The sequence below is a fragment of the Podarcis pityusensis genome, assembly GCF_964106645.2.
Source record: "Podarcis pityusensis genome assembly, chromosome: 7".
NCBI classification, from domain to species: Eukaryota; Metazoa; Chordata; class Lepidosauria; order Squamata; family Lacertidae; genus Podarcis; species Podarcis pityusensis.
Genome location: NC_138031.1, coordinates 28621470 through 28638769, shown reverse-complemented (window position 1 = coordinate 28638769; position 17300 = coordinate 28621470). Strand labels below are relative to the sequence as shown.

Below are 17300 nucleotides of genomic sequence, written 5' to 3'. Positions count from 1 at the left end.
CAAGCATGTGCAGAGAGAGAGAGAGAGAGAGAGAGAGAGAGAGAGAGACATTCCTGGTTAAAAACACTGGTTGATATGGATTCACCAGTGGCTTAAGATTTTGCCTTGTGTCATGCACACATTGAGGTACCTGTGTAATTTTCCCTACTGACCACAGAATATCCAGTGTGCCAGTGTGGCGTAGTGGTTAAGAGCAGTAGACTTGTAATCTGGTGAACTAGGTTCACATCTCCACTCCTCCACATGCAGCTGCTGGGTGACCTTGGGCCAGTCACACTTCTCTTAAGTCTCTCAGCCCCACTCACCTCACAGCGTGTTTGTTGTGGGGGAGGAAGGGAAAGGAGAATGTTAGCTGCTTTGAGACTCCTTAGGGTAGTGATAAAGCGGGATATCAAATCCAAACTCTTCTTCTTTAGTCATTCAGTTTAAGCACATTGTATTACTATTATCGTCATCATCACCACCAGTAACAAAATAGTGCAGTGTATCTTTGCTCTGTAAAAAGAGTGCTGCTGTTTGGAGCTGCACCCACATTTCCTTCAAAGAGGGCATTCCACTCTCTCCCAGTCCATTTCAACAAAGTCCAGCTCCTTCATAGTGCTTTCTTGCCCTAGCACAAGCCCACTTTAGAAAAGAAACAAACATTTTTCAGATGGTAAAGTGACGGCAAAATGCATTAAAAATGTGAATGAACGAATGATTGGTAGGAAGACATATAAACACCCTGCAAACAAACACTCTGCAGACAAAGCAGGATTAATGCAGGATGAAGGCTCATTGCCGCTTAACATCGCTGCAAACAGATCAGAATGAATGCTTAGTAAAGACCAGATATGATCTAACCTGTGCATAAGCTTTGTGCAAGCAAATCAGGATGAACACTCACTAAATTGGTGCACAAATGCAGGAGGCTATAGACATATTAATACTAACAAAGTGGGAGCAGTACATTGCTCTGTTGTGTATGTTCCTGCACCCCATGCGTCTTCTAAACAGTTGTACTTCTCCCAAGTTATACTAAGAAAAATCTTCTTAAGTCAGCTGTTCTGTAAATAAGATGACACTTTGCTCTCTTTGGGTATTTCTAGCCAGAGGGAATGTGGATATGAAAAGGATTCCTCTAGCTTGTACTTTTTTAAAAAAAAATGTCCCTCAAGGTTTGTTTGCATTTTTTGAAGGAATTTCATTGCTGTCCACCTGAGAACAAAAGTAAACCAATTGATTTTATTAAACTAGGTCAGCTGGTGTGTTCCCCTGTACTTCCTTTAATTATTGTGAATTCATTCCACATCCAGTTTAAAGAAAAAACACAAAAGTTACAAAGTCAATATTTTTAGAGCTTATCAAAACTCCTTCAGGCAAAATGAATTAAGATAATCATTACACACACCCATTCCCTGCCTGCCTGCCTACCTGACTGATCTAAATGTGTTAATCACTTTTCTGTAAAAAGCTCTCAATAAGATTAATAGAAACAATAACAGAATGGTATCAATTATCTCCACTGGTGCTGAAAATTTGCTGAAGGAGAAGCCAAGTGGAGCAGGACTTGTTCTTCTCTGCTCCACTCAGTACTGCCTAGGAAATCTGGTTTAAGTCCCACTCAGCCATGAAGTTCACCTTGGGCCAATCACTTTCTCTCAGCCCAACTAGCATGGTAGAAGACTCAGCTATACAGCTGCAAAGACAGTGGTACCTTGGTTTTTGAATGTAATCCGTTCCAGAAGAACGTTCAAGTTCTGAAACATTCAAAAACCGAGGACTCGACAGCCAACAACTAGGCCTCAGGATCTTGCGCTCAGCGGAAGCCGCGTGGCATGTTCGACTTCCGAGGTGTGTTCAAAAACCAAACCATTTACTTCCAGGTTTACAGCGTTCATAAACTGAAATGTTCGTCAACTGAGATGTTCGAAAGCCTGCAGATCAGACCACAGTGGCCAATCAGATGCCTACTGAGAACCCACAGGCATGACCTGAGGGCAACCGCACTCTTCCCACTTGTGATTCTCAGCCATTGGTATTCAGAGGCTTACTGCCTCGGACAGAAAAGGAAGCATAGTCTGAACAAGAGTTTGGCAGTGAAACTTTGGATAAGGAATTAAATGCTTCCATATTGACCACTTTTTTTGGTACAACAACAAAGTATGTATGCACATATGAAGTAGTCTTGTTAGTTTTTGGTGGTTTGTTTAGCTAAATGGTTGCCTCTGTTATCCCAAGAAGGTCACAGTTTTCTTCTTTATACTAATCCCTATGCTGCTGTCATTTCCTTTGTTCTAAGGCATCCAGCATGGAGGAGGGGGGGTTAGTAGTGACTTTCAGATGCAGCAGCAGCAACCTTTGTACAGGGAAATCCTGCAGCAGCAAGAACTGTCAGAGGCATCCTGGCTGAAGGAAGATGTTCCCTGAGCCAAAACCCCTCTAGGGGAAGTGAATGTCAAATCAGGCACTTCATCACCGAAACAGAAGAGAAGCAGCAAAGACTTAGCCATAAGCACAGATGCACAGGGACCACTGGCATCTGACTCTCCATGCAACTGTGAAATAGGGAAAGCTGTAACATCACATTTTGACAATTTACTTTGGCACGTACCCAATTCAATTTGAGATTTCAAACATGCTGCTTTCAAACTACCCTAAGGTCACAGCCACACCATGCATTTAAAACACTCTTATACCATGTTAAGTGTCATGGAGAATTCTGGGAGCTGTGGTTTGTTAAGGGTGCTAACCACACAAACCTACAATTCCCAGCCCCTATAAGAAATTAGTTCCCAAGATTCTACCTGACTGTTAAAATGGAATAAGTGCTTTAAATGTATGGTGTAGGTGTGCTCCATCAGTTCCATAAATTAATTGAATTTCACAGGCACCTCTAGACTGTCCTTATTATCAGGTGGGATTTGATCACACACTCATCTGCCCTACACAGAATCTATATCCCATTTAGAAATCCATTTAGTCTCCATCTGGATCAGCAAAGATGGAAACCAGAAAGCTGGGCAGACCATGGTTTGCAAAGAAAACGAAACAACGGGAGGTTACCAATCCACCACGGTCTCTACACAACAGATACCAAATTATCACTTGCTGAGCACTGATATGTGGGAGACTGGATTGAGCCAAGCAGACTGAGTAGACTCTTAACTCTCAAAGAGGATTCGACAGCGCTGTTTGACAGTGGAACGGTCTCCCTCGGGAGGTTGTGAATTCTCCCTCCTTGGAGGTTTTTAAGCAGAGGCTGGATAGTCATCTGTCACGGATGCCTTAGCTGAGATACAGTGGTACCTCGGGTTAAGAACTTAATTCGTTCTGGAGGTCTTAACCTGAAACTGTTCTTAACCTGAAGCACCACTTTAGCTAATGGGGCCTCCTGCTACCGCTACGCGGCCGAAGCACGATTTCTGTTCTCATCCTGAAGCAAAGTTCTTAACCTGAAGCACTATTTGTGGGTTAGCGGAGTCTGTAACCTGAAGCGTATGTAACCTGAAGCGTATGTAAGCCGAGGTACCACTGTATCCATTTTGTCCTAAGCATGCTTACTATAAAGCAAATCTCGGCCCAATCTTATGCATGTTTACCTCAAAGTGAATCTCATTGTGTTAAATGACACTTGTTCATCAATGTGTGCTGCACACATTCAAAGACAAAGTGTCACTCCATCCTCATTTGGCTTTCAGCAAGGTCTGCCGAGCTGCCTAATGAAAATGAAAAAATTCACCGTGGAAAAAGCCAATCAGCATTTTAGTCTCCAATCAGACTTAGAACATACAAATGAGCTTCATTTTGAAAGGACAATGAACAAAAGTGGTGCATACTGATAGCTGAATTAAATTTCAAGGCAACCCGTATTTAAGACAATAAACCTGCTCAAGCTCACCTCGGACCGACCGAGGCTGCAATCAGATAGCACTTTATTCCATTTTCCTTACATTTCCTGGCTTTATGGACATATTCCTCCATCCCTAGGTTAGCTGCATGCCTGCATCCGCTCCTGATCCTAGGAGACAGGAAAAGCTTTGCCTCTCCCAATGAGCTTCCTCTACAGATGGTGCCTTCTAGAGCACTGAGCAGATGAATCGGCTTCAGGGAAGTGATTCATCAGAATAGGCCACTAGCTTCTGCCATATGCCAGAGGATCTGTCCAACTTTCTATAAATGTACAGTATACCTCTGACAGCGAGGTTTATGTTGACTGTGAAATTTGCTGTCAAAATATGTTGCTGGCAGAGAATGATTTAGGGAGGAGTGAATTGTTTGGCATGATTACAACATGTATAACATGCACCTGAGAGTTACCCGGGTTCCACCATAACCAGCAGCCTCTCCATTGATGCTGAGCTGGACAAGCATTTTGGCAAGGCAGCTAGAGCAATGGCTTGCTTCTCCAAAGGTTATGGGGGAGTATGTGATGCTAACATCCAATTCCAAGATGAAGGTCTACCAGGTTTGTGTGTTGAGCATGCTGATTTATGGAAATGAGTTGTGGACAACTTACAGCTGCCAAGAGTGATGTCTCAACACCTTCCACATGCACTGCATCAGGAAGACTTTGGGCCTCACATGGCAGGACAGGGCCCCAGCCCACATTCTCAGCATGTTTGCACTCCTGTCTCAGTGATGTCTCTGCTGGCTTGGTCATGCCCACAGAATGGAAGATGGCAAGATCTCCAAGGACATCCTTTATGGGGAGCTGGCTTCAGGTACCAGGCCTGTTGGCAGACCAACTCTGTGTTACAAAGGAGGAAGAGGGGAGGACAGATATGAAGAAAGAGCTGTGAGTGAAGAAGCTTCCTTTTCCCATCCTGTGGACCACCTGGGAAACTCAACAAACCTGCTGCACCTGGAACTGGGAGAATACAGCTGAATGGGACACAGCTGTGAGTAGCTTGAGCAGTACCAGCCACCTGCCCATAAATAGCAAGTCTAGAGTGTGAGACTAGGGTGATGCCCACAGTTTCCAGCAACTCTTCATATTGTGAGACTTTTGTGGGTGAGCTAAGAGTTTGTTTGGACCCCGAGTGAGAACCCAGATCCGGGCTAAGAGGGAGGATATGTCAGAAGCAAAATGAGTTGATACTGATGTATATGTATATATATATATATCAGTAACTTTGTATTAATATAACCTTTTTATACGTAACTGCATGTTTTGTTATATTTTTGTTTAAGTTGCTTGTTGTTGCTTCAGTTTTCTGTACACTGCTTAGAAATATTTTAAATATATTAAGCAGTACAGAAATTAATTCAGCTTCAGCTTCATCATTGCATGATAGAGAGTCCCAGGGTAAAAAACATTTGCCAGTGAAAGATCATGATGAAAGCTGGAGGAAGGGAGGGAGGGAGGGAGGGATGCCAAGTAATTAGATCTCTGTGTTCTTTAGTCACCACTAACTATACTGCATCTATATGGGACCTCCTATTAAAATGACAGTGTTCATTAGTCACACTTATCCACTATGGTTTAGAATGTTGTATAATGATGCAGAAGCTATAACCAAAGCGAACGGCCTCATTTCTAAGGCCTTCCAGCTATTTTCGACTTAGCTACCAAGTTAATGGCTACAAAAATCCAGAACGAAAGCTCACAGGGATGAGATGAGCTATTCAAAAATTATATGCCACAATGAACGCTGCTCAAACACTTTGCAGGAGGGATGGAGAGGTGGCCTACAGCTTATTAAACAGAATTTCACCAAATCACAGCAATATGTCTGAACCTGGTCTATAGATATGTACCCATATCTATGTTATTAGCCAAAGGTGTACCACCCATATAGCTGGATGCAAGACCTTAGTTACAATGATGTCTGTGCTACTGTAGTATTATGTTCTCTGAATAGACATTCTTCCTGTTTAAGCAAAATAAACCTTAAAGATTACAGTGCTCTTGTACAGCTCCCATTCACTTACATTGAGGTTATGCAGGATTATTTCTGGGTGGGTGGTCTCTCATTTCACAATGAAAGACAGTTCTGCTTTTTATTGTAGGTTGAAACACAGTAATCCTGAAGCATTGCAAATAATGTCACATGCAAAGCACAGAGTTCCTCTCAATATCAACAAATGGGAGAGTCAACAAAATGTTGCACTGTGGAGAGTTCTGGTTCCATGTTCCACCCAGGCAGCCATGCCCTCTTAAGAACATAAGAAGTGCCCACTGGATCAGGTCAGTTGCCCATCCAGTCCTAAATCTTCTCACAATGGCCCTCCCTATGGGAAGACCATAAGCAGGACATGAGCACAACAGTCCTCTTCTCTCCTGAAATTTCTAGCAATTGTTAGCCAATGGCATCCTGCCCTTGACTGTGGACATAGGATATTCCATTCTTCTAGGATATTCCATTTCATTTTATTTCCCTTCTGCCTCAGTTTTCCTCCTCCCTCCCCAAATGCCACTCCATCTTTTTGTGACATTTAATCTGAGTCCTCACTGGGTTATTTCTTCTTTTTCCTCCTCTTCTTCTTCTTCAGTGGCTTAGTTTGTTGGTGTTGCTTGTCAGTGCAAAGGTGGATTCAGGGCAGCACAAACAGTTCCACCACACTGGGCACCAAGCCTAGAGGGCGCTGTGGGGTGTCACAACTATGATGTATTGAATTCAGCAGAACGGAAAGGGGAGGGGATTTTTATCTTACACAGGGCGCTACTGAAATTTGAAAGACCCAAGTCCACTCTTGGTCAGTGGTCCCATTTTGGCTAAAATCATGTCAGCACTCACCAGCTGAGTTCCTTGTCAGAGTGCTGTCAATTCTTTGAAGCACAAATTAATACATTAGGCCAACAGTGGTCAACCTTTCAGTCAAGGATGCTGCAAATCAGAGTGTCACTTGTGGCCACCACGTCCCAGAAATTTGGTGTTTTTACGTGTACTCTTTCAGCCCAATAAACATTATGCTTTCAACGCCAATGAGCATCATGTTCAGAAGAGGAGGAGAAGGGAGAGGATGTAGGAACTTAAGTGTTGGAAGGAAATCTTATTGAGGAACATAGCCTGAGCAGGAGAGAGAGAAGGAGTAACAAAATAATCTGCATCGTGAATCCTGTGTACGCAATGAAAACCTCACACAAGCTGCTTAATTACGCAGCTAAGAAATAGCCGCCTACATGTGACGTAACAGCCACAGGCTAAGACTCGAATAATTTACATATCACTGCAAGAACAAAATGCTTCCAAGCTCCTCTAAATATGGAAACAGTAATGCCTTTCCCTCCCCCACTTTTGCAGAGCCTTTCACTGCCACTTCCTATGCTAAAACCCTGCAGGGAATTACAGTGCTAGGCTTTCCTCATCTGACCTTCATCAAGAGTAGTGCGCGTACACACAGAGAGAGACACACACGTGCACATGCGCATACACACTTTCCAGAGGAGTAAGCATGTTGGTTGTATTAATAAACAACAGCGAAGAGTCTTGTGGCACATTAAAGACTGACAAATATTTACTATGGCATTTAAATCTGTTAATCCTTCAGGTGCTTTGTTGTTGTTAGAGGATTGGCCCTTTGTTCTTAAGGTGTTTTTTTCTTCTTCTTCAAAGGAAGAGAATGAGATTTCCCTTTGTAATTATCTGTTTAGACTGGAGGAGGAGGCAAATGACCTGTGGTCCTCCAGATGTTGCTGGACTAATTCCCGTCATCCCTGATCATATATCATCCTGACTAAGGTTGTTGGGAGTTGAAGTTCAGGAACATCTGGGGGGGGGGCACCACATTCTCAACCCTTGGTTTAGACAAATGATAAAAATATAGGGAGCACCACAGTTGGGCAACAGGAGGCCAGCCATTCATTTTCACCTGGACAGTACAGGAAATAAAGAACTATGCATGGGGATGGAAGCAAATTTGTGCCCTGGATGCTCAGAAAACTGACAGTTCTCTTGTGCACTGAGCTCACCTCTGCTCTCACTTGACTCATCATTACCAGGACTTCTGCTCGCTAACCTGGGAGAGGCTCAAGTAAGAGCGCCTTACCAACTGACTCAGGTGAGGATGATATGAGATGTGATGTGATTCACATATTTATAGCTTATGTGGTTGCTTTACAAATAAATAGTTAGTACATAGGGGAATTCGGAACCTAATAGGGACCAGAACATGTGGGAGTCTTAAACCCTCTGCTCCCACCTTGGTCCTGATCCAAATTGGGGCTCTGTGCATATTGTTTACAACAGGAGGCAAGGTGCCTGGGCAAAAACAGACACAGAAAAACCATCCATTAAAGAGCTAAAAGATGTTAGTGATATCACATATAGTTGGGTCCTAAAATAAAGTTAGGAAATAAAAATGAGATGTTAGGATCATGTTTGATCTAGTAAATGAAAAATAAAAATAAAATAAAGCTGGTAAAGCCAAAACAAATGAGAAAGCTGTGTTTATCTTTTGGTCGCTGCTGTTTCCTTGTAGCCTGCACCAGTTAACATACAGTACTGGCTGTGTTTTTGGATTAATTTATGTCTGTAATCACACATAATCCATGCTGTAATGACCTCTAGATTAGATTATAGTAATGCAGTCTGTGTGGTACTGCCTTTGATGGCTGCTACAGTCTTCAAAGGCATCTCCCAGACAGAGCACATTACCGTAACCTAATCTAGAGGTTACCATAGCATGGTTTGTGTGTGGTTATATGCATCAGACCCCAGTAATTAAAAGTGGGGAGGCAGATGGAGCACAATGCATAGCTAGTTAAAGGTGGAAAATATGTGCTACCAGGTGGAAAACAAGAAGCAAAGCCAGTTCCAGGAAAAACATGTAGCAAAACTGATCCCTCAGTACACATGGAACCCCATCTAGATTTGACTTATTTTTACTTTTTATATATATCTGGAATCTCACCAATTTTCATCACCTCTCTCTTATGTGGCTTGATCTTCAATTTATTGGCCATGAACTATTCCATTACTGATTCCAGGCTGCAATTTGGGGATTCTGCTGCCTCGTTGGGATTTGAGAAAGATAATTGAGTGTCATCCATCAGCATACTGATGACTCTGAGCTCTGCACCCTCTGACAAACATTCCCAGCAAATTTATGAGAAGTTTGAAAGCAGAGGAGGTACCCAATGTCGCCTTCTGAAATCTGCCAGACAGGTAGGGATGTAAGCACTTTCCCCACTTCCTCAGTTTGTAACAATTGAAATTCAGCCAAGCAAAAAGTAACGAGACAGCACTGAAGACATGTCATGTATGGATATTATTTTAGGCCTTACAGAGAAAGATTTTCTCCTGGTGCCTAAAGATTATATAATAAAGGCATCAGCCTGCTGTTGAAATATTATGTTGGTGTTGAATGGCCAAGCTTTCTTTGTTGTGGGAATCAATATAGTGGGGGCAGGGAATCTTGTTACACGTTGAGATCCCCCCATCCCCATTTCATAAGAAAATTAAAATATATATATTAAAGTATGAAGCCTGAAATTTTATTAAAATGGGTAGTGAAACCAGGGACTGAGGCAAAGGACCAGATGGCACCCAGTTCCCATTCCACATACAGAAGCCAACCAGGCTGCCATCTGGATTTTAATCCAATACTGGTGATTGGGTAGTTTAGGGAGTGCAGATAACATACTTAGTTCTACACTACTACAGAGGGAAATGGTCAGGGGTCTTTGGAGGAACAGCATAAAGGGTGTTCTTTCTAACCCACCCACCCCTGGCACCTCCCAACTGAGGCGGTTGCCTCAGTTTACATCATGTTTAGGCCAGTCCGGAACAAAACTCCTCCCTTCCCTCACTCAAATACTGTGCCTTCTTAAACCCATGAACTGTATTCTGAACTGTATTAAATATGAGAAGCTCATCAACAAACAGCTCCACCATGAGGTGAAAATAAGCATACACCTGTCTGAGATGGAACTGAATCCTATCTGTGCATAGAGGCTACAGCATCAGTGGGGACTGGGCGAGGGAAGTACATTAGGAGAAGCAGTTCCCAGCTAGGAGTGGTAGCCAAGCTTTCGAGTCTCTGTGCTTCTTCTTATTCCTAGCGGTGGATACCCAAACCAGCACCCGCAGATAAAAATTGCTTGCAGCATTGTCTCCCTTACAGCCTACAAGGAGAACCACTGCTGTTGGGAGCTGAGGAAAAGTGGACTGCTCTCGTCACATGATCCCTGGGGAGGGATTTTATCTGGACTGCAGACTCAGGAGATGGGCGTTTCAACACACTCAAACCCTATCACACTAAGAGACTGCTTGGAATGCTTGTGGAAATATATTGGCCCTTTATGGGATTATGTTAGCCCTACCACAATGTGCATGGCTCATTCAACCCAACTGAACTGTGAATCAGTGCTAAGGTTAAAGTTATATCTCTGTCCCTGTATCCATGCTTCTTATACATAAGGGCCATGAACTACCAGTTTTTCCTATGTTACAACGAAAGTGCATCATCCCATAACTTGACACCTCTGCAGTAAGCATGCACACATTTTCATCAGATCGCTAATGAATCAGTGGAGTGCACTCAGTTACCACAAACTGAATGGTGCCCGTGCTCAGCTGTCTTGACTCCTCCCAAGAGTTCACATAAGAGGTGTTCACATGTTACATTCAATGAGTGTGCTATCTGTGTAGACAAATAATTGTGCTGTCTGTTTATACAGTTATTTACCTGCAACCTTCAATGAGTTTCAGGGTACACCATAGTTGAACCGTACAAAACAACACCTTGTGCGTGTGTAGAGGCAGCTTGTAGTGTGTGAACAAGTCTATAGCGGCTAAGGTCATTCTGACAACTATGTGATCAATGCAGGTTGTGCAATCCACACAGAGATGGATTCAGAAACCTTCAACTGGGACTAGGGTTTTTGAGGGCACACATTCCTGAACTTCCAGCCAGTAAAGGCTGGTCCACAAGGGCAAATGGGGCACTGCCGCACCGGCCTCAGTCTGCTCTCATCCAGCCCCCACCTGCCAACTTCCTCCTCTTTAGTCTCAGTGTTGCCTTTGTAGAACTCAGCAGTTATGATGTGGGCAAAACTAGAGTTAGTTGGCTTTGGCTGCCATTGGTCTACTGTTGGTCTCCCTACCTTCCTCCCTACTAGCCCCAATGGGCATCAGGCACTACTGCTTCCACTTTGATGCTAAAGTGCTCATTTTGGAAGGGTGCAATACTCCTGTGCTGATATGCCTAATGGGTGCCCATTGGCTCACATAACGTCAGAGAACAGACCTTACAAAACCAGTACCTTCCTATTCTTCTGAAATTTAGGAATATTTATTTGGAGGTTCTGGCTTACTACAGTATAAGGTAGTTCCTAAACAAAGTGACCTGATCTACAGGAGATCTGTGTCTAAGGAATGTCCAGGTGCAGTTCTCAATGGCATTTCTGATTAAGAGAGGGGAGAGTGAAGGATCACTTCTAAAGCTCTCTGGGCCTTCTTCCAGAAGTTGAGCTCCTTCAAAATATATCCAGCTAGGGAGTGCTTGTAGTGCCTGTACCTTTTAATCTTTCCATCACTTGGCAAAGGACAAGGACTTAGTCTCTTTTCAAGTGAATGCTAATCTCATTTGTTTGCCACTAACAGTATTAAAAATGCAATCACTTAAATGGAAAATGTGAACGACAGCCCTTGAAATGGCTTCCATTTGGGATAATTGCCGCTGTAACTAACTTCGCACAGCTCTCATTACCAATAGCCATGTGACGTTTTTAAGAAAACATTAACAGGTTTGTTCTGTTTACAGTGTTGTGTTGCACAGAATGAAGCTTCTGTCCTTACCATAAATTTTGAAGGTCACTTGGAACTGGCTTAAAATCAATACGTCTCTTAGGCACTTGTAACTTATTGGTTCTTTCGCAGTCACCAGCTAGGAGAGGCTGGACTTTGCTCCTGGGCTACTTGCTCAGTTTTGTGAGAAAGCAAACTATGCAGAAGCTTAGGACTGCTTCTTGGTGTGAAACCTCCAAACTTTTTTAAAAAAAAAAATACTCAGTGTTGTATGTTGGGCAGAGTGCTGGGCTTGGGCTAGTGAGATCTGGGTTCTGATGCTCTTTCAGCCATGAATTTTAACATACAGCTTTCAGCAAGTCACTATTTTCCAGACCTTCAGGGCCAATCTACATCACAGTAAGAACTTCTGTTGCAAACTGCTCTCAGGAATAGTTGGCAACTCTGCAGCAGAAAAGGAGAAGGTGGTGTTCAGTCTTTCCCCATCAGCTGCTGTCCACCAAAAACTCACTCTCACACAGCTTCTATGGCTACCCCACCCCACCTGATCCCACGTATCAAACACAGGCCCAGAACTCTGTGGGGACAGAAGCAGTGCTGGTGGGGAGTTTTGGGGAAGAGTCACTGGAAGAGGAAAGTGTTTAAGAACTCCTTGCCCTGTTTAATGTTTGCATTATCAACTAAATATCTGGCATGTGGCCCCTTCAAGAGAAGCAGCCACAAGGAGGCCATCTCCTGGAGAGCTGATTAAAGGTGTGGCCTGGCTGGAGAAGATATTGTTACTTTCTGCTGGCACCAAGAATAAAGTTTTGTGCTATCATTAGCTCAGCTTGCAGTGAGTTTCTGCTTAAGCAGCAGAAGACAATACACTTGATCCTTTGCTTGCAACAAAATGTTTTCTTCTGTGGACACATTATATTGAACCAGGAGCCACCTGGCTATAGCTACATGCATTTGCAGTGTACCATATGGTCTGGCCCTCAACCTAACCTAAGGGTGGTCGTTCACACAAGAGGGTGGACAGACATCAGGCTTGATTCATTTTTTACTGTAACATTGAGATCCATGAACCAAAGCCAGATCAAATTCATGGCAATAGGGCAGGGGGACCCAAACTGTGGTCTGTGGATCACTGGTGGTTGATGAGCTTCACTCAGCTGGTCTGTGATGTGTCTGTAAAAGTACAATTTAAAATCACACGGCATCTAGCAGAGGGCTTTACAATTGCTACAACAGGCAGAAAAAATATATAAAGTGGTATGTAATTCAATGCATACTAACATAAAGAAACTCAACTGTTTTATGAGTAAGCTGCATCGGACTGTGCTGGACTCTCTCCCATTCTTTTATTATTATTTCTTACTCATTTTAAAATATTCACACACCACTTCTTAGGGTGGCTACCTTCCCCAGGCAGCTTCCATACAGCATTAAAGTACTATATCAGAAACTAACTACAAAACCATTACAAAATAGCAAATATATTACAAAACTCATAAAGATCATAGGAGCAGTCAAAACAAGGAACTTGATCAGACCAGCATAATAAAACCTACTAAACAAGCTAAAACCAGTTTAAAACCAGCTAAAACCAATTTAAAACTAGCTAAATGGAGCATCTTATTAAGTACAGTAACATGCATAAGCTGAGCATCAATAAATGTCGCAGGGCCAAATAAAAGCACTGTAATTATGCTCTCTAATGTCCTATGAAATTAATTGGTTAAATTACTGCAGTGTGGCAACAAGAGAGCCCTTGGGGGCAGGCATGAGTTTGTAGTCAAAAGGCTTGGTTTCATTTTGAAGGGCACAGCCTCACTTCAGGTCCTGAAGATGACTATAAAGGGAAATCATAGCTGTTCCCCTTCCTGAGTCTTACAGGATTTATTTGGCAAAAGAGCAATGCTGTAAATTTTTTGACGCTGCAGGAAGGTGAGCATCCATGGCAGAGTAAACCATTTCCTCGCCTGGACTTCCCTTGGGAAGTCGCTGGAATTACTGGCAAGTGGATAGCAATATGCAGCTCACATTTCAAGTGTTTTAGTATAACTTATAAAGGATATTGTACCATTTCTCAAAGGAAGCATGTCAGAGGTTGCTTGACTACAAGAGTGTATAAGAGTGCACCTATTTACCCTCTGAAGTATGAGATGTGCATTTTCAGGACGCACCCTATTCCTGTGACTGTAATTTGTTTTAACTGTTTCAAATACAGTCTTACCTTAGAAATCAAACAGAATCCATTCCGGAAGTCTGTTCAACTTTCCAAACGTTCAGAAACCAAAGCTTGGCTTCCGATTGGCTGCAGGAAGCTCTTGCAGCCAATCGGAAGCCGCAGAAGCCACACTGGATGTTTGGCTTCCAAAAATCGCTCGAAAACCAGAATATACAGTGGTACCTCGGGTTAAGAACTTAATTCGTTCTGGAAGTCCGTTCTTAACCTGAAACTGTTCTGAACCTGAAGCACCACTTTCGCTAATGGGGCCTCCCGCTGCTGCTGTGCCGCCAGAGCACGATTTCTGTTCTCATCCTGAAGCAAAGTTCTTAACCTGAGGTAATATTTCTGGGTTAGCTGAGTCTGTAACCTGAAGCATATGCAACCTGAAGCGTATGTAACCCGTGGTACCACTGTACTCACGTCCGTGTTTCGATCATTCGGGAGCCAATTTGTCTGGGAGCCAAGGCATTCAAGTATGACTGTACTGAATTTTAAATTGTTGTAACCTGTTCTGGAACCTGCTGATGAAGGGTGGGTAATACTATTACTACTCTTACTACTACTACTACTACTACTAATAATAATAATAATACAGATACAAGTTACCTGTTTACATTTTGTCCATTATCTCCCAATGGAAACAAGACTGTTGACTGCTTTACTGTCATCAACTCTGCTCCCCATTCATTTTCTTTCCCAGTTCATTAGTATTGTGCAGTTGAATGATCATGTGGCCTAGAGAAAGGGGAAGTTTTTCCTGGATAGAGAAACACATGTGAAGTGCTGTGGAACAAGTTTGGCCACCCCAATCTATCAGACCGTGTACACATTATGGTTTATTCTTGCTCCAGTATATTCCCACCATTGGTGTTTGAAGCTAAGCAAACATGATAGTCCGTAGGTCCTCTGTAGTTTCTTGAGAAATGCTTCTGCTTGATGTATTGTCCCTCAAACCAGCTTCCCCCCAATATGAAAATGCATGCCGCGGTTGAGCTGAACTGTGTACACTTCAGACAGTCATTGCATACGCACAGATGACCACTTCATTGAATAGGAGGTGGCAAGGTGGGATGCTTCAAGCATGAAGAAACAAACTGGGTAATGTGCAGCAGGTGAAGACATTCCTACCCCCTCTCTGGTGCAAGTGCAAATGTGGCTTGAAATGCAGAGGTGAAAATAACTGTATTTTAAGCCGCTAATGTGTACATAGCCTTAGTATACACAACTGTGCACATGGTAGAGCTGCCACACATCCAGAATTTCCCGGACATACCCGGAATGCTGCAGTCAGAAGCAGTGTCCAAGCAAAAATTGGTAAAATGTCTGGGAAAATCTGGATGTATGGCAACCCATGTCAGCACTGTTGTTTTTGCTGATTTTCCTTAAAAATAGCTCAAAAGGTCTGAGGAAAGAAAGAAAACACAATGTGATGAATGCGATGGATAGCTTGAATCTTAGCCATTGTGACAGATACTATTATTTTTCTCTAGTCACTATGGAGGCCTAAATTATAGCCCACAAAGACTTTTTATGCCTCTGGGTCTAATGTAGAAAATCAGGTTGAGTAGTCTCTCTCCAGACATGGGAAGTCTCATCCAGTTTTCCCCACAGATAGTGGGGACATCTGGCAGTGAGCAGGCAAATCTTACCCACAAAGATATTTCTGTACACAAAAACTAGTTGTCATCTTGTCACAACTGACAAAACAGGATTAGGCAATAATCTCCACTGCACTGGGTTTGTTGCCACAATAACAAGAAACCATATATGCACACAGTGCTTAATTACGATGGACAACATCTCACCTGTTCAAAGAGATCTTGCAATTCATGTTAGGATTTGGACCAGCAGCATGACTGGTGCACAGTGAGAGAATCTGTCAATATCAGCATCATTTTTAGAGGATCGGATTAGGCCACAGTGGACTGTATGGCAGGAGCCTGTTATGGGCCCTCATAAAATTTGGCTTTCACAAAATTGAAAGTGCGATGTCATAGTCTGAGTGTTGGACTGAGACCTGGGAGACCAGGGTTCAGATACCCACTCTGCTGTGTAGCTCACCTGGGGCCAGTCTCTAGGTTGTATGCTAGTCCTATGAAGAGTAAGCCCATTGAAATGAGTGAACGTGACTATGTTAAGTCAATTGATTTCTGTGGGTTGACTCTGGGCAAAACTCTGGATACAAACCACTGTCTCTCAACCTAACCTACCTCATAGGGCTGCTGTTGGGATAAAATGGTTAGAAGAACTATGCATGCCACCTTGGATTCCGTGAGGCAGGATATGAATGCAATAATAAATAAAGCAAGCCACCAATTCTGGACTGAACTTCATATGATGTCAAATGCATACAAGCAATTACCATATTTTTAATAATAATAATAATAATATCTTTATTGTCATTGCCCCCTTCGGGGACAACGAAATTACTTGACTGCTCCATAAAAACACTAATTAATTAATCAATACAGTATAATACAGCAAGGGAGATTAGATGACTTTCAAAGTCCGGGCTTCCCATTCAGGGCCGAGATCGCTCTGGAGAAGAAGCTGTTCTTAAGACGGCTCGTTCTTGTCTTCATCGTCCTGTATCTCCGTCCTGACGGCAAGAGCTCGAAGAGACAGTGACCAGGATGCGATGGATCTTTTACTATGTCCAGTGCCTTCCTATGGCACCTTGTGGCATAAATCTGCTCTAAGGTGGAGAGTGGGCAGCCAACAATGCTCTCTGCTGCCTTAACAACCCTGCACAACCCCATCCTGTCCTGGGTAGTACAGCTTCCGTACCACACACATAAGCCATAAGTGAGCACGCTCTCAATGGCACAGTGATAGAAGGCAAGCAGCAGTTTCTGCGGAAGATGGTTTTTCCTTAGTATTCTCAAAAAGTACAGTCTCTGCTGCGCCTTCTTCACAAGCCCCCTTATGTTGACACTCCAGGACAGATCCTCTTGTAATTCAATGCCCAAAAATCTGAACGTTGTTACCCTCTCCACACAGACCCCATCAATCAAAAGTGGCTGGACGTTGCTCTTCTGTCTCCTGAAGTCCACCACAAGCTCCTTTGTCTTCCTTGTATTTATGAGCAAGTTGTTAGCTCTGCACCACTCTGTCAGCCGCTCCACCTCATCTCTATAATCCGTTTCACCCTCCCTTTCAGAGATGAGATTTTCTGTCATGTATAAGACGCCCCCTATTTTGGGGGGCTCAGAGTTAAGAAAATGGGGGTATATATCCGTGTATAAGATGCCCCCCCTAATTTTTCACATTGTTTTTTTAGGGGGGGAAACCTAATCTTATACACGGAAAAATACAGTAACATGTGTACTTTTATTGTTTAAATGTCAGCTGTGTAGGGTGGGGGGCAGGATTGGGACTGAGGTGCATAGGGAGGGTTTTAAAAATCTCTT

The 17300-nt window shown here is 43.1% G+C and overlaps 1 protein-coding gene and 1 long non-coding RNA gene across 2 annotated transcripts in view; one reads left to right on the top strand and one right to left on the bottom strand.

Moving 5' to 3' along the window:
- Nucleotides 1–17300, bottom strand: part of LOC308481377 — a 99010-nt gene that overhangs the window by 19039 nt on the left and 62671 nt on the right. The window lies entirely within an intron of this gene.
- ATP6V0D2 (ATPase H+ transporting V0 subunit d2) overlaps nt 1–17300 on the top strand; it is a 109808-nt gene that overhangs the window by 50916 nt on the left and 41592 nt on the right. The window contains exons 3-4 of the mRNA XM_081013571.1: nt 5992–6169; nt 8912–9089. Of these exons, the coding sequence (XP_080869697.1) occupies nt 9062–9089 (28 nt within the window). The 5' untranslated portion in view covers nt 5992–6169; nt 8912–9061. The remainder of the gene's footprint in view (nt 1–5991; nt 6170–8911; nt 9090–17300) is intronic.